This window comes from Cynoglossus semilaevis, chromosome 1 (genome assembly GCF_000523025.1).
Source record: "Cynoglossus semilaevis isolate Cse_v1.0 chromosome 1, Cse_v1.0, whole genome shotgun sequence".
In the NCBI taxonomy this organism is placed as follows: domain Eukaryota; kingdom Metazoa; phylum Chordata; class Actinopteri; order Pleuronectiformes; family Cynoglossidae; genus Cynoglossus; species Cynoglossus semilaevis.
Genome location: NC_024307.1, coordinates 12255019 through 12273341, shown reverse-complemented (window position 1 = coordinate 12273341; position 18323 = coordinate 12255019). Strand labels below are relative to the sequence as shown.

Sequence of the window (18323 nt, the reverse complement as noted above, 5' to 3'; positions counted from 1 at the left end):
CAGAGTGATGTTCGCAATCTCTCGATGCCACGATTCCCTGTCAGGGTGAGAAAGATTGGGAGGAAGAAGGAAGTGAATGAATCAGTGATGAGTAACCGCATCAGCACACAAGGACGGAGACAAAACCAAAACAAAACACCAGATATTCATGTTGTGGTTGTTTCACTTAGATTTGTTGATAAGTACATCTGCATCTTGGTGTGGTTGTGATAGTAAAAAAATAAATAAGTAAATAACAGAGGAGTGTGTTTGCAGGAGGGCAGACAAAGCGAGTATCAACCCAGCGAGATCTGCACTCCTCTCACAGATCTGACTAATTTATGAGGGTAAACTGTGCTGACAGAGAGGGAGATGCAGGTGGAGGGAGGAAGTTTTCATTGACGCTCCGGAGCAGGCCCAGCTAAAGCCCTGGAGGAATCTCTCCGAGTTTGAACTTTATCAGGGGCTACGCTTAATCAATACGCCATCGGAAAAAGAATTAATTACTAAAGCAGAATAAAACAGCTGCATTTTAAACCGAGGATTCATCAATTCTGTAATCTCTTGGTTACAGCTCAGGTGTCAGGAGGCTCATTTCAACTCTATGTAATGAGGAACTGTGGGAGTTTACCCCTACCCTCCTACGTACTCCTTTACTTAAACCCTCCCACCCCCAGTTCCTACCATCACCCAGTTTCTATCTCATGCCTTCCTGTCACGATACTTCTGCTCTTTTTAACCTTCTCAGGTTTTCCTCTACCTTCTCCTCACCCTTGTTCCAACTGTAGGCCCCCCTCAACACCCACCTCTTGAATCCCACCACATTCCCTTCCCACCAAATTCCTGTCTTTGCGGGGATGGGACGGAGGGGTATTAAAGTTGAAATCTCTGGTGCGAAAGCTGACTAGAATGGGACATTCTTGCTGCTGCAGCAGAGATCCAGCCACACATTCCTGCACACTGACACTGGGAAATAGAAAGGGGTCTGTTCAGAACAGCGAGGCGGTTGAGTGATAAATTTGGTTCTAGATCTCCGTCTAAATTTTATGTTTCTGGTTGACGTTGAGGTTTCCAGAAAATAACAAATCAGTTAGCAAAAACGGCTTCACACTATAACTGGAGGCTGCATCCTGGTAACTTTAACCAGGGAAACAGAGGAGAAAAGGCGAGAGAGTTGCAGTGGTAACCAAAAAAAAAAAAAAGCAAAAAAATAACCCAAAACAGCATCAACAGTGTTGTTGTCTTCAGGTTTCCAAAAAAAAAACCAAAACAGCATCAACTGTGTTGTTGTCTTCAGGTTATAACTAGTGAATACATGTTTTTATTCCCTTGTTTCCGGCTATGACTGAGAGCACATGACCCGAGGTAACATCTGCGTCAGCGATAGATGACAAAAATTGTACTTTTATGAAAAGTAATCCCTGACTGCCTATTGTGCTTCCACGTATTATTTTAAAACAAACAGTTACAAGCCACCAGAGTACTTTTATTCAGGACCCGGCCCAGCCCCTTTACCTCATTCTCTCACACATTAAAGTATCAAGGACTCTGTGAAGTTGCCAAAAGAGCAAAATACATGTGTTTTCAAACATTTGTACATTCACTAGGTCAGCCACTGCAGTGAGGTTCACTGAACTAAAAGGACATAAAGTGACTCAGTCATGACTCAGAAGAAATTAGTGAAATGATTATTCAGCACAGATAGAGTTCGTATGTGAGTTGACGTTTATACACACGGCTAAATTTGTTAAATCAAAGAAACATGTCGGTTCAAAGTAAGCGGAGTCACTGGAACACATTTAGATTGTGGTAAACCACGCAGCCGCTACCTCCTGTGTCAAAATAACCTTGGTCTCACTGCTGCAGCCACTTTTACCATCTACCCTTCACAGCCCTTGACCCTAGCCCAAAGCCTGCAAACGGACTGTCCTTGACTCCCTATAATGGGGGATTTCAAGGCAGGTTGAGAAGGGGTTATGGGTGATGAATTGGGTTTTTAGTGAGCTCATTAGGAAGCCAAACAGAGTTTAGACTGGCGGAGCGGGGCAACAGCACAGTAATCAGTTCTGCTCGCTTTGTTCCTTGCCTCTAGGACATTTGTGTGAAAAAAAGAAAGAGGGAGAGAGAAAGCAAGAAGAAAAAAAAACTTCATGGCATTTGGTTGATGAGAGGGCTGCCGAGCAGAGGCTACAATCTGATGGTTGACTTGTTGATTTATAAACCTTTTAATCCATTTACTCCTCCAATCCCCCCAGAACTGCACAGAAACCCCCTATCTTTGTTAGACTTTGCTTTGATGCCAGTGTCCATCAGGTTTGGAAAATACTCTCCACCAAATCCATGATCTTTCTCTTGTAGTTGTAGGAAAACAGTGAGTTTGTTTGTTTGGCTCCAGGTTGTAATTGAGTGTAGAGAATCACTGCTGATGCTGTTATATATAATACATTACCTCAAACATCCGAAGCTGTTCCGAATCACAAAACTGCACGCGGCTGCACATAGCTGCTCTTTCAGCCGATTTAAGGTAAAAGCCTTTGATATACAATGGTTCCTAACAGGGATTATAAAGTCATTTCTTCACTGGCAGACTGAGCCACATGATGCATCTGTGCTCTGTCTTCTTTATCCTTCTTTATTTTTTATTTTTTTTAACATGCATTGTTATTCCAAAGAAGAGTACGTTTTAGGAGCTGATATTGAGGAGAAGGCTTGATCTACTAAGGATTTCTCTTGTTTCAGCCCAACTGTCAATTGGGAAATACCTTTTCTTTAATATTTAATGCATCATGAAACTGTTGGTCTTAGGTATGCTTCTCTGTGGGCATCCTCCCTCTTTGTTTTCCTATTGGGATTATGGTCAATATACAAAGTTTTAAAAATTTACACTGGTTTAACCACTGAGAGTGGTTTCATTACAATGCGCTGTGACCAAGGAAACATGAAGAAGGTTCAGACCAGATCAGGAACCAAATGTAATGCACTGATACCTCTTATATGGCCCACACCCAAATGAAAATTTTAAAAAATTAGCTTGCCAGGAAAATGCCAAAAAGTTAGAAAACTAGCATCTAGCATAAGTAACTAAAATGTCAAAAAAAAAAAAAAGTTTGGGAAATGGCTGCCCTCCTTATCATTGGTCCTCTGGAAACACACTTGTTTACCCCTTAAAGCACTTAAAGCATCACATTGACAGGTTTGTTTAGATGTTTGTTCAGAAAATAGGCTGAACCCAGATCTCCTGTGAGACCAATCAGAAGTCATTGGATTCCTAATGTTGAGGAGGTGCAGCATTAGGTCCTTCATCACTGTTGTAACACATGAGGGGAGCAGGGTGGGGTTATCAAGGAGGCAGAGAGTGTGAAATGTCTGGTGGAAACCCAAAGCCCTTCATTAGCCACTGATCTCTGTCTGCTGAGTGAAGGGCAGTCATGGGCATCGCAACTCCTTTTTAGTCCCCCCCCCCCCAAAAAAAAGAAGCTGAGTGGGGGTGCAGGGTGGCGCCCATCCCCTGCAATTTAGCCCTTTGCCATTCATGCAAATTGGTTTCTGACATCTGCGAGAGCCTCCCACTCCTTTAAACATCTTTATTCCATTTCTTTTTTTCTGGTCCTTTTCTCCCTTTCCTCAAATAAAGCCTTCTTTTGGTAACAACCGTTGTGTCCCATGAGACAAACAACTCCACTTTCAAAATCGCTAGGACTCTTGTATTCACGTTACACAAAAACAAATTCATAAGTGAATGTCTGTGAAACAAGTTAAGGACAAATATGATGTTGATGTCAGACAAGTAACCGTTCCTTAATTAACAAATATAAATGTTTGGAGATTTAAAAATCTGCTATAAAAAGAGCATCTATAATGTTAGTTAGAGTCGGTCAGGAATTGGCAGAGTTTCATCAATTTGTGAGAATCCTTGCTAGAGACCACTTACTCAAAAGCATGTCTTGTTGGTGCAACAGGGCCTCGAGGTCTTAGTATTGGTTTTATTTAAACTATATTCTGGAGAGAAAAAAAAGCTACATTCGTTCATGCATTTACTGTTTATCTGTTATCTGAAGACCTCATCAAACATTATATTAAGGCCATGGTGCCAGATGATGATGTCATAAGAAATTTTTTGCTACAAGAAGGTAAATCTGAGCAATCGTTAATCCAGGCTAGGGCTTTCAACGCTGGACGCAACAGTGTTCAAATTTTCAGATTTTAGCAGATGATAATCTAATGAAAGGATCAGAGAGAGTTCCAGGCATCAACACTGCAGAAGAGCCAGTAACCCGACCCCCCTTCTCCCCTTCTCCCCTGGACCAACTACAGTACTCCTCTTTAGCTCCAGGGGAGAAGCTAGGAGGAGATTGTGTGGCTTTGCTCCAGCCCATATCTGAGGTTAAAAGGTAAAATAGCACAACTGGTCTGTCGAAAACACGTTTTACCTCCAACCCTGCACTCTCACCCCTCCCTCCTCTTTGTCTGCGCTCCCTCCACTTCAGCCTCGCCCTCTATGGTAGGGATGTGCACGGTAGGGTCAACGCCGTGCCTGTGAGAGGAGAGAGGCCTTGTATCAGTGGAGAGGCGATAGTTATCTCTAGCATTCCAGGGATGACAGAGCGATATCTGCCTGATGGCAGGGTTAGGGGGCTTAGAAAGGGGTGGAGGAGAGAGGAGAACCAGGAGTTGTTTAGCAACCACCTACCCTCCACCACCTCCTTGCTTCTCTTTCTGCCTGTCTGCCTCCCCTCCCCACCATAGAAAAAAAAACCCATCTAATTAGAAGCTCTTATTCCACTTCATTTAAGGGAACACTTAATGATGTGTTTTTGGGCTGAGACAACTACACATTACTTCTCATGCAAGAGGAACCACTCAGTCGTGGCACCCAGGATGCAGATACAGCTGTGTTTGGGATGAAGGGTTTGTCCTCGTTTCCCCGGGTTGTCACAGCTTTTGAAGGAGATACAGGGAAAAGTGGTAGTCTGCCTTCCTTCACCTTCAGCCAGGGTATCCTGATGGTAGGAGGGGGCGGCAAAGAGGAGGCGGGTCAAGACATCTGAGTTTGGCAGGGAGTCTCGCTAAAAGGAGAGAGTTTGTTGTAATTGCCCTGACAGGTTTTTAGGGCTGTTAATGACGCCGGCCTTAGCACTACCAATTTGTCAGCATGCTTGCTGTTTACTAAGCTGTTGTTTTATGGTCCGGTGCGAGGGGCTGCTGCCTGTTTAAGCACAGATCAGGAAATAATCAGAGTAAAACACTGGCTGCAGTGGTGAACACTAAACACGTTTCCGTTTAGAGCCCTCATCTACAGTATGGACGTGAATGAGCGCTGTTACCCATATGGTGTGTGTGGCCACAGGAAAACACACAAATACACCGATTGGTTACTCAGAGTTATAAACTGGATGCCGGAGTGTGTGTTTCATCATTAAAAGGATTATAGTCTACTCGTTAACACTTCTCCGTGTTGCATGTTATGCGAGTGTGAAGCATATTGCTAGCATGTGGTTATGGCCAGCGGACCTGTAATCCCCCATCAGCGCTGGATGAATAGAGCCTAGTGCTGTTTGTATACGTGTGTGTGTGAGGGGAGACTGTGTGTGATTCAAGAGCATGTGCTCCCAGAGCCAGCAGAGACCCCTTCGTAAATCCACAGTAAATAAAAGGGGTAACCAGATGGACAAAAGAGGAGCCCCCACTGCTTCTGTCATTCGTTGCCATTTGGGGGGAGCTGAATGTGCTAAACGCCGCTTATGTTAGCTGAAAAGTTGAGGAGAAAAAGAGGGGAAAAGGGAGGCTCTAAATCCCCCCTTCTTCTTTTCTCTTCATTCTCCACAGCCAAGCCTGCAGGGCTGGAGGTGGTGTAATAGGAGGGTGTTGGAGGGGGGTTCGGAGGGGCCTGGTCACTATAGTGTGCAAAGGTAGAGAAGGCCGGAGGAACCTTTGCCACAACAGCCCTCTTTGCTCCTGTTCCCTGTTCAACTCATGTCCTCACAACTTACTCTCTCTTTCTACTTCTTCTCACTTGGGTGAACAATCCGACTAGTTTGGGTTGACAGGGGAGGCGTGGGGGGTCTGTTGTAATTAGTCACTTTAACCACAGCTTCCATAAGCCACTGCCTCTACATTCTTGCTTCATTACTCTGAGACAAACACGAGGGCCTCCGCGTACAAAATCACTGCACGGGTTTTAGAATAATCTCCACAACATCTGAAGCTGGTCTCAGAAGGTTCACCAAATTAATGAGATTTAAAAAAAAAAAAAAAGAAAAAAGAAATAGCCCATTTGGAATGATTCAGCGTTCAAACATACCGTAGTTCTATTCCCTAAATAAGGAAATAGAAAATGTTGCTTTCAATATATTCATTATAAAAGGTTTGGACAAAAAAAAAAATTAAAAAATGTTAAAATCTTGAAAGGCAAGGGTTAAAGACCAGGTTTTATAGGAACATCCTACTATGTCTTCAACCAAGATGATGGCAGTTGGGTGATGGATGTGGCCAAAATTAGAAGTTCTGGAGTACAGGTCTTAGGTGGACCAAAAGACAAGGTTTCATATTTTAGCAGAATCTAAACTGCTACAAATGCAACTTTTACAAGAGAGTACTGGTAAATAAGCTTGAAATATTATTTGATAACCAGCTGTGGCTGAGTTACGGTGTGTATTGCAGCTGTTGACAAGTCATTATTCATTTATGCATGTGTATATTGCGATGAAAGAGCAGCAGAGGGGCTGTATTCTTGTTGTATGGGTTACTCATAACACAGAGTAGACCTCAGAGGTTCCCTCAGGGTGCAGGGTGCCTCGAGATATGAAGTATGATCCCCTTTACTCTCAGCAAACGCTGGAGGAACTTTATGGTCAACCAATTTTTTGTGTGTGTGTGATAAATCCTGAAGCAAGCCTGAATGAGGCAACATTAGATAAGCAGAGTTGGTGTGTGTTTACAGTCATTCCCTGAGCCATTAATGAGCTCAGCCCTGACCAATTTACTCACAGGGAAATATATCTGAATGCATTTTTAATAACCACCCACTGGTGATGATAGAGGGAATGTATGTGAGCGTAATGTGTTCCTGGCCTCGTTTGTTTGTTTGCTAGCGTGCTCATTCACTCTGATTGCACTACGGTCATTGTCTTCCATCCTGCCTGATTACACTTAGTACATTTTTGTGCATATACAAACTTTCATCGCAGGCACTTTAAGTCAAGATATTGATAGAGCCAAGGAGAAAGGAAGGGAAAAAAGGAGTGAGAGAAGAGAAGGCAGCCTTTTTTACGTCTCCAAGGGCGCTGGTTTTCCAAAAGTGCCTGGGGCTACACTCTAGCACCTCAGCTCCCCTAGGCCTTTCGGCAGCCTCCTAATAGCCAACCCCCATCTGTGTCACATGGCCAGATGATGGGATGCTTCCCCCTGCTCTGCCCTGCACTTTTTCCCCCCTCTCCATGATTTTTTGAGAGTGCACATCCACACAGGTTAGAATGGCAGAGTTGCCAGGGAACAGTCAGAAGCCATTAGCGTTTGGGACAATTTGCCCTGCAGCGTTCCTTCTCTCGCTCATAAGAAAAGGAGTGGGGGTGGATGCAAAGCACCAGCTTTCCTTTAGATGTAATGAGGTTGTGGAAGTTGGTTCTTCTTTTTTCTTTCTCTTTGCCTTCTTTTCATCTTCTCTTCCCAGCTTTTCCCCTTCAACTTTCTTTCATTCTCTGTTTATTTCTTTTATTTAACCCTCAGCCAGCAATTGATTTTTACACAAAAATACGAGTCAAAGAAGAGCAGTCGTTTGTACTTAAATGTCACATGTGCGACCTGAGCAAACATGACAGTAGTTTTGTGCAAGGGATAGAAAAAAAAAAAGAGGGCGATAGAAAGACGAGCCAAAAGACTGGTTTCACCCTCCCAGGCTTCGGCACGAGGCAGCGTGCATGCTGGGTAATGAAGTGACAGGTCAGTCTGTAAATACGCCCGGGTCACTCCAGTCCTGGCCAGGGGGGAGGCTATCACATTGCAGTGAAAATGGAAACGTCAATAAAATTAATCTGCCAGCCTTTTGGCCACTGTGTGGTTCCACTGGATGTGCCTGCCTGCTCACAGCAGGAGAGGGATTTGGAAAGTGCCTTGAAAATCAACACAAAAAAAACCTGGCAGCACACAAACAAACAAGCAAAGTGTTTATCAACAATATTCAGTCAAGCTCAAAAGCTGAGAAACAAGGGGAGGGAGGTTGAGATTCACAGCCCACTAGTTTGTGTTGCTAACTGGAGCAAACTGGGGGAGTTAGACTTGACTTCCGTCTGGGTCACATTTCTCAGGAAACCCCTCACAGTCAGGGAAGGCTACGGCCCGACTAGAGTTTATTGTTTTAGGCTTTCCTGAACAAGGATTCCTACTTAGTCTGGGATTTACGGCATTTGTGGCTAATGAATGCCTACGCTACAATTACAACACCCGTAGATCGTGTCACCGTTCCCATATGTCCTTCTCAAGGGCTATTGCTTCTCCAACTTCACACAGAGAGAGCGCAAAATCGGCACTTCTCTGTTTTTTCTCCTCCATGTGGCTCTGCACTAATGATGTGGAAAAAAAACACTGCTCACAGACAGAAAAGAAAGACAGAAAAAGCAAAAAACAAGGGGGAAGGAAAGAGAAAAGAAAGTGGATAAAGTCGGAATAAGAGTGGGCCCCTGCTGTCCTTGTATTCTTCATTTATTTTGCATGTGATTACGCCACCAGTCGCTCCTGTTTCTTCACCCGCTTTTTTAACGTTATTAGTTCAAATATTTATGCAAGATTAAGGCTTGTATAGGTGCTCGTGATTGATGCCTCCCCAAAAACAGACGGACATGCGAGTCTGAATTTTGAGGATGTCAGGGTCCTTCTCTGCCTTAGTGTAGGAGTTTTTCAGATACATAATTTAGATGCCCTGAAGGAAGGCTTTCAAGGCATCTCTGCCCGGGGGCAAGAAAAAATAACTATGACTGCTAAAAGTAAATCATTTTTGCTAATGCACAATTAATGCAAAGGAAGGAGCAGAAAGGGCAAGGGACAAAGACGGGAAAGTTTGATTTCAAGGAGAAGCCATGCTGGGGTGTATGCATGTTTTTCCTCTTGAAATCAAACGCTGGCGGACATTAATGCAGCCGCCGCTGGCCTGTCATGCTAATCTTGAGGCAAAAAGGGGAGGGGCTGCAGTGAGCAGTGAGCAAGGGGAGACTTGAGAGAGAGTCCGGGTCTGGAATGGGGTGGGGGAAGCAAACGAGTCCATTATGTGCATCGAAGTGCAACAATGAACCACCCCAAATCACGTCCCTCGTCTAATACTCAGATGTATGCCACGAATTATCATCTCTTCTGAGGTTTGTTTGTATGCGAGCGTCTCTGCACGCAACATGAATTCATGAGTGTCTGTGTGTGTTACTGTACGTGTCTGCGGAACTCCTTTCTGTCCCCTATGGCTCTCTTTAAAAGACAAGGGGAAAGAAATGTCTCTACGTTATGTCAAGCATGCAAATTTAATTGAATTAATGACACGAGTCCAAGCCTCTACTGTACTTGAAGACTTCTTGTTCCTCTTTTCTTAGCTCCTATGCCTCCTACTGTAGAAATGGAATGAGGAAACTAGTCTTTCACTGTCCAACAAAAACATTACAGTCATTAACCCCTATTCCCTTCTCCCAAGCTCGAGGGTATGAAATATCTTTGCAAGGCCTCAAAGTAAACCCCTCTTCCCCTGTTCAGGCCTTCAGCTAAGGCCATCTAAATCCCCCGACCTCCACATCTTCACTGGCTTTGCTGCGGTGATTCTCTCGGCCTGGGTGCAGAGCTTTCAGATTCCTTCATAGGTTTTGCTGGTATTTGTCCATTTATCCATCTTTCATAAGCCTTCAGCTCAGTTCTCTTTGGTTTTGTTTTACATCAGAAATATGTACTGTAAGTCGGTGGTGTTTGTCTGAGATGTTATTTAACTCTGGGTTTGGTTTCTGTCCAGGAGATGGCTTAGACAACAGCGTTGCATCGCCTGGCACAGGGGACGACGATGATCCAGACAAGGATAAGAAGAGGCAGAAAAAGCGTGGCATTTTCCCTAAAGTAGCCACGAACATCATGAGGGCGTGGCTATTCCAGCATCTCACGGTAAGGACAGCCATCACATCTCAACACAACACAACAGTAAAAGGCCGAGGTAGAAAAACACAGACTTTAAAAAAAGCACTCACACACACAGCTGTCACGCAGTCGTTAGTGAGGGAATGAGTGGTGGCAGGATTGTGATGTTCACCTGTCAGCCACCTGTCAGAGGGACACACTGACCAGGTCAATCTAATCACTCTGGACTGTTTGCTCTGCTCAGCACACTTTTAGTAGGACAGAGATGGCCCAACAGTCCAGGGCATGTACGACGACAGTACCAGATGTGCTTCGCCTGACGTTTTTTATGGCAATTCAGCACAAAGAGTAATGTATTCTGAAGGATATTTGTGTTTGTGTGTGAGACAAAAATAATGGACATAGTTTTATGAAATGCCTATATGAGGTTTCTTCAAGTCAGAAACATGGGCCTGCTGTGATTCTGTGCCTAAAAAGAAGCAGTAGTAGGATCACACTGTTCTGTGTACAGTACTCTGTAAACACAATATTTGTTTGCGGTTAAGGTGTTATTTGAGGGCAGATGTGAAAACAGAGCTTTAACTTCAGACAAATGTTAGCATAATTAGCTGCTCATGCTACTTTAAAGGTTTAAAGCTGTAGATTGTTTGTAGAAATTGAGCAGAGCCATTGGATGAATAACTTTCATTTCCTGCATAAACAATTTGAAATGTGAAAAACACTCCATCAGTTTATGGTACAAACCAAAGAATCAATAACTTTCATTTCCTGCATAAACAATCTGAAATGTGAAAAACTCCATCAGTTATATTTAGTTTATGGTACAAACCAAAGAATTTGTGAGCAAGTGGCTAACGGTTATTATGAACGCCCTGCATATTCTTATGTTTAGTGGTTATAGTGTGTTTCTTTGAGGGATTATAGTAACATTGTTGTTGTATCATCTTAGCATGTTTTGTTGTTGATCGTTTTCTTAATAACATTACATACATTATTATTACATTTTACATTTCAAGGAATTTGCTTGTTCAGTCCTGTATGAGCCGACCACCAATTGCCGTTCCTTTATTTGAGATGTTAGCTTCTTGTTTCATTCTTGTTTCTAGAGAACATAAATATGTTATTAGGTTAAGAGTTGGCCATTGGTGGAGCAGGGGGAGAATTTGGTTGAACCTTCTCACCCCTTTCTAACACCTCACATTTGACATGGTGTGACATGTTTTTTTTTTTTGCTTGTATGTCTGTCTTTTTTGTCTCTCTGTTCCAAAACAGAGAGAGGTGGTGAGACTCCCCCTCCTTCTCCCATCTCATCTATTGTCAGAACATTATCAGAACATCAGTCTGTATTGATTTTGCAATGGAGGTCAGATTTCAGGAGGAGGTGGCCGCATCAGGACACATAAGCTGCTCCCTGAACACGTGGCTCCTTGTCTCTGAAATCAGGGGGTAACGATGGGGGAGGGGGAAAGTAAAAAAAAAAAAAAGTTTTTTAAAAAAGAAGAGAAAGATAGGAAAAGTAAAGAACCCTTCAGGAGTCTGCCATATGGATCATCCAAGCATTCAAGAGAGTCAGAAGACCTCTGTGCACCCGTACCCCTCCTCTCCTTTTCTTAGACCTAACTAACAGTGCCCACTCCCACCCCAAAGCCCCTGTACCCTGATTATCCAGCCCAAATAATGAGTGGCCAGCAAATACGGCCTAATTGAAAGGGCTGTAAATCCATTACATATTGGTCAGGGATAATCAGGAGTGCTTTAATCACTTTTATCTATTCAGGAGCAGTGAAGCTGCAATAGCAAAGCCCTGAGCCTCGCAGGCCTTAGCGGCTCCACCACGCCAGTCTGCATGCTTATTATTCTCATCATTATCAAAATGACTTCACAGCTGTTCACAGCTCCATCGCTCCCTGACTGGAGACCTCTCACCAAATCGACACACAAGCCTCATTCAGAGGCTGAGGACGGGAGGCAGGCGAATCATTTCAAAACAGGTCTTTTTTTTAGCTTCAGGCCTTTTTTTTCTTCCACACCCTTGGAGTGGAATACTTTGTGTATGATCGGAAAACAGTTTACGTGACCGGCATGTTTTGTACTCACACTCGCATAAACACACCTTATGTAAGTTTACTCCAGAAATGTCCTCACGATTTGGCGCACTCGCATAAACACACCTTATGTAACCTGATGTAAATCTTTTGCTGGTGAAAGACCTGAAAAAGCTGCCGAAATAAAGACAGGGTGCCACGGACTGGAGGTGGATGAGTAGAGACGCCAACTATTTTCTTTAGAATTGTTTTAAATTGAATTGAAAGACTAGAAAGGCCAGGAGGAGGTAGAGCCCAGTGTTGGGCACAGGCACATTTTTCAGCGAGCTGGTTAATTTAGACAGAGAGGAGCTTTTAGGGCTTTCCTTTTCTCTGACCCTCTCCTTTATCACATTCCCTGCTTATAGATGTTCTCTCCAATCTTTATTTGTTTCTTTTGTGCGAAGCCCTGGCGGGTCTTGTACAAATAATAATCCCTCCCTTTTTAACCTGCCTTCATTTATCTACTGAGGAAGAGGACTAATTGAATTATCCCCCTTCTCCTCTCGCCGTGCAATTCTCCCACCCATAAACTCTCTCACTTTCTCTATCACCCTCACACACACACACACACATACGGTCTCACACGCCCATTAACCATTCGCTTTTCTTTTAATTTGTTAAGCAAATGTATTGCCATTGCTTGATGCATTTGTGCGAGGGTGAGTTCTTGGGGACTTTGGCCCCTGAATGGCCTATAGCGGCATTCTGCCATTCACGCATTCATTAACTGAGAGGTGAGGAGTGAAAGGAGTGGTCTTGTATTTTCTCAAACTGCAGGGCCAGCATGAAGCTCCTCTTCCATGAGCCACGGGGGTCTCTCTACATATGTTCTCAACATCCAGCCATTGTCACTTCTTCTGAAAAGCTCAAAAGGATAGGACCCCTGCCCCCTCCCTCTTCTTCAGACACGGAAAAAACAACACAGACCAATAGTAACAACTGTTGGCTTTTGGATTCAGTATAACAAAATTGCCCTCACACCCCCCTCCCTTCTACAACCCTCTGTCGCCTCACGCTGACCTCACACTCTCTTGAGAGAAATCGCAGGATGGTTTTCTTTAGGACAGTTGAAACTCAAATTTACCACAAAGTTATCAGCAACCTGAGGACAACATGTGATTTCTGTTGCCTTAAAAAATGTCTCCACATATGCAGAGATTCCACAGCTCCTCTTTGAAGAGGTTGGGACTGATTTTATATTGAGGCCAGATGCACATGCACAAGAGAGCATGTGATCTGGCATCCTTAAATGCCCCATATGTAACTGCCAAACGGCTGTACAGATCAGCTGGTGTTAGCTGGCAGTCTATCACCCTCATGTCTCTCTCTCCCTCTCTCTCTCTGTCTCTCTCTCTCTCTGTGTCTCTCTCCCTCTCTCTCTAATACCCCCTCCCTCTCCACGAGGTTCTGGATGTCTTCCAGCCACATTAGTGGAAGGGAAATCCCAGAGTGTTGGTATAAGCTTTTCAATACTACAGGGAGATTATGTTATCAGAAAGGTAAACTTCACTGTAAGAGGTAAAATACTGCACTTTTAAAGCAAAAACTATCAAATTCAGGAGCTATTCACACACAGACTGTGTCTTTTCAGAGATTTCTCATTGTCAAAAAGGTTGATGTTAGTTTGTTTGTCAAAAGCAAACTTAAAAATGCACAATTGGCCCCTTGGTGCCCCTGGCCTCCCCTTCCTCTTACCCTCTGCAAGCCCCCCTGCCAGCCCTAACTCACCCCTGTAAAGACAAGGGTCGGCCTCGCAATGAAAACAGGAAGCACTCAGATACAAAGATACCACTCTGGGCTCTGGCCTTGTCTTTTGACTAGTGTAAACCATCAAACACCTATGAAAATAAATAGGGGACCTCAGGAGCACACGTATGGATGTGTGATCCAAAAAAGGAGGCGAGGAGGGAGGCATTGAGGCAGTGTGAATGGTCAGTGAGATGAGTAGGTAGGTAGCCTTCACAAGAATCAAGCGTCTCAGGTTTTGTGCTGGGCCACCCTTTGGCTTTGGTGTTTGGGGAAATGCTGTTAAGCTGCTAAGCCAGGTGTATTGGTCCCCCGGGCTCCTTGAAAGGGAAGTGATATATCCCCTGGTCATCTGGAGAGTCTGTGGGCAGGAGGTCTGTAGTATTCACACTGAACTGACTGCCTCCAAAAGTCCAGATTTTTGTTGAACCAGAGTGAGCCCGACAGAAAAAGCCAATTCAGAGTTTTTTTTAGCTTTTATTTCTGACTCTAAACTGAACAACAGATTAGATTTTTTTTTAAAGTGCTATTCAGGAGGTTTTTAAACTGAGTCCCCGTCCATTTTGATGAAGAAAACCAGATCACTTTCAACAATTAACACCTCCCTGACTGACTATTGTACCTCCTTTTATCGTTCTAAAACAAATACCTGCTTAAATACCATTAGTACTCTAATGTTGAGCACAGTTGTAAAAAGTATTTTTGTGACCAAAACTCACCATTGTAAATGTAGATATTTATGGGCAGAAGACGTTGAATGACATTAATTAGCACAGTAAGTGTGATGTCTTGGACTTGTGAAATCTGTTAGCACAGGTGTTAACTGAAGTCGGGGCACATCTCACTTTGTGTGGGGACAACTGTATTGTGCTGCAAACATCATTAGAGTCAACAGGGACACCTCCCCTCCACACACACTCTCCAGTTCCAAGCCCAACATAGCATTAGTCTCCATGACAACAGGGTGTCATCGTCAGGTCGAGCCCTCCTGTGGGAGCTGCTCTCTCGACCGCCCTTTATAGATGCACATAAAAGAGGCAACTAGGGTCATTCACAAGACACGGGCACAGCCGGGTCCGAACCCTGACAACGGATGTCGGTACCGTGTGATAAACAAGTGTTCGAGTCAGAGCCTTGAAAAGAGAGGGCACGTTGTTGGTGTGTGGAACCAAACAGTCAACCCACAGCACTACCTACAGTCCCTGTTTGAGCCCATCGACTCCTGCTAATCCTCCTGCGTTGTTCAAGCACAGGGAGGGTTTAACTGTTAAGGACGCACATCTGCAAACAGTTGAACATACCGAGTCCTTCTTCCTTTCAAATGCTGAGAGCTGTTTATCCTGTGCAGTTGACTACACCATATGGCTTGGCAATAATTAGGCATGATTAGTCGAAAACTGTACTGATTTTACACAGGGTGGGAAATAGTCCTGAGTGTAAAACCAAGGGGGTTGGGTTTTTTTTCCCCATTGTGAATATGGGAAACTGAAACACTTTTTCTTTCTTTGTGTTTTTAGCCTCACTGTTAAAAAATCTGTTTGCTTTTCGCCTCCTTAGGTTGTTGTGTGAATTTGGATAAGGAGTCAGTGGAGACAAAGGAGAAGCAGGGAAGGTGGGGAGGAGTTTTAGGGGGTAAGAGCAAGGGTGAGGAGGGTGTAAAGGGGGGCTCCTAAGGGTCACAGAGGTGGGAGCCTGTAGGAGGCCCACACACTAATCTGTCATGTGCTCGTTTGCCTCGCAGCCCAAAAGTCAGCTCTCCAGTCACCCGTAGCAACCCAGGCGACAGTTTGGTTCAGTGCCGCTGCTCAAATGTGAGACCATCAGTGGGAGACGCAGGAAAGAAGAGAGTCATCATGTTGCCGTTGTAACAATAGCCTTCGCTTTGTGTGTGCGTGTTTGCTAAACAGGACATTAGTGACAATATGACAGGGTAGTTTGCTGATGTTAGGCACAGGGGTCTTTGAAAGTCACCGATAATGACTGTGGAGAAGATCTTTAAGTACTGGGAGGTGGTGGGGAGGAGGGGGGGGGCAGTGAGGTTGGATGCATATCCATTGTCTTGTCACTGTGTTGTAACGTCGACTGCTCAGCCACCATGGTGAGGGGACACAAGCCACCTCAATCTGCCATCTGTTCGTCCACATGGGGGTTACCACAACATGGGCAGACCCCACACGTGAAGACGTTTGAACACGTTTGAGACGTGATACTCGAGAAAGTCTTTATTTCACCTTTCTTTCACCTTCCCTGTTGGTGCTTACTCACGATTTAACCCCCGCATGTCAACAAGATGCTTTTTATAGAAGGAGAGCTGAGGGTGGGGGGTGGGGGGGGGCATGAAAGTGTAGAAGGGGAGATCGAGTGACTTCCTATTTTCACAGGCGATATAATTATATGACAGGCTGCACTGGCTTTGTCATCTCATTGCAGCGAAGCCTTGTGGACACTTCCAAGTGTCGGTGTGTGATATCTGAGTGTTAACATCAGCATAGAAATACTATCAAAGGTGACAAGCGGTAGTTCGGCTGGTTACATAGACCTTTTCTCAACAGGCATTCATAGAAAAGTTTTTGTTATTTTACATTTTCATGTCTAAATCGGAGACAAGCCAAGGTGACTAATACTCATTTTAACATCTTTTAGTCATCGGTTCTTTCATAATGTCATGTAAACACACCGTCTTCTCTTCTAAGCGTTGTTTACACTTTCTGCTGGCAAAGCTTTAGTTGCATTATAAACTAATAAAAACCCAATTTGTTTCAAGCTCCGACCTGAAACCTTTCTGTATTCACAACCGTCAATGACCCAATTCAGCGCCAACCACCCACAGTGCTACTCCCCCGTATGTTAACACATGGCGCGCAAACCCTGCATACAGTATGCAGTGTGCATGTGTGTGAGGAAGGAGCAGGCATGTTTGCAGTTCCTATTTTAACTTTTCATTCCCCCGGGCTCACTTATCCTTCAAACAGGCATCATGTTATTGTGCATGTGGAAATACAGGGATAACTGTATTAGCTCATTCACTTCTCCTCCCTCTGTTTCCCTCCCTCCTTTTCCTCCCTCCCTCGCTCTTAATTTTCATCCCTGCTGTTTGCATCTTAATGCAGGTTGTTAAATGAAGTAGCAGAAATGAGTGCTTTCGCAAAGGGACTGTTTACGACATGCTCCCACTGCATGGAGGTGATTAAGCTGTGTGAAACTCCACGGTGTTTGCCAAAAGGAGGGGAGAAAAAAATAAAAACACGAGCCGCTTCATATCCTCAAGTAAGACAACAACAAAGAAAAAAAACAAAGGACCGTTCCTCTCCACAAGTGATGCAATGTGCGTCTAATTTTTTAAACGTGGTTTGACTATGGGGGTATCCCCGCAGAAGACCGTGAGCACAGCGGGAGTTGAGTGCCGCGACCGCAGAAGAACACAAGCAGAGCCGGGCCTACAGAGGGCAGCGGGATTTATAAACTCACAGCTGTGTACAGTGAGAGACTCCTGAGAGAACACACATGCACGAAGCTGAGGAGAGTTCTTAAAGACCCTACGCTCCACTAAGAATAGGCCCCACTGCTGCAGTCATAACACTGACCCATTGAGGAAAAGTGACATCATGTGTAATCAAAGACTGGTGCAGCTATTCTTCTGATAGCATGGTGAAAACCAGGGTTATGGAGATGGTGGTAGTAGATTTAGTTTCATTTTCCTTTTTGTGCACTTAGGGTTTGTCTTACATAACATATCAAAATGAACGGAATGTCTTTGGTTTCATGTTTTTAACACAATTTCCAAAAGAGACGGCAAATATGCAATGGATTTCAAAATTTTAGAAACCATTTTTTTTATTTTTTAAATGGGCTTTTAGGTTACTCAAGTCACCCCTCAACCCTTCTGTGGGAGCAGCCCTGCAGGGCAAACTCATTTTACAGTTGACTGTAGTGTTGTGGCAACTCCAGCGGTGGCCGCTGAAGGTTGGGGACCACGGAAGCCAATGAGATTCTGCTGCAGGCCTCCAAGCTGTCCCAACTTTGCTTTGATATTCATATCACACCGAGAGACGAAATGCAAAAGGGGAAAGGAGCAGCACAAGTAGGGAAATAGCAAACCAGGCTAAAGACGGGAGGGAGAGAGAGGGAGGGAACCAAGGCAAGAGAAAACATGGAGAGATGAAGCCATTGAAATGAAATCAAAAACAGACCCTGTGTTGCAATGTTTGGTTTGTCATGGGACCCTGGCTGCCCAAATCCCAGTCCTGCCATTTTGTGTGATTTTTATCCCCCCCCCCCTCCCTTCTCTTCTTCCAATGCATGCTTTTGTTCTGCCCAATGCGCCGTCCAACAGCAGCCAGTGGGATTCCAGCACAGTGGGGTCCTTATAACTGGGAGTCATGTCTCTTGTTCTCACCTCTTCCCCCTCACTTC

At 44.3% G+C, this 18323-nt stretch overlaps 1 protein-coding gene across 5 annotated transcripts in view; it reads left to right on the top strand.

Annotated features, from left to right (window-relative positions):
• The window catches only part of meis2a (Meis homeobox 2a), a 102972-nt gene that overhangs the window by 30269 nt on the left and 54380 nt on the right, over positions 1-18323 (top strand). For 4 of the 5 annotated variants that reach the window (XM_025063323.1, XM_025063317.1, XM_025063321.1 and 1 more), the window contains one exon: positions 9959-10104. In XM_025063323.1, coding sequence (XP_024919091.1) covers positions 9959-10104 — 146 coding nt within the window. The remainder of the gene's footprint in view (positions 1-9958; positions 10105-18323) is intronic. The other variant, XM_025063314.1, reaches the window with a different exon arrangement.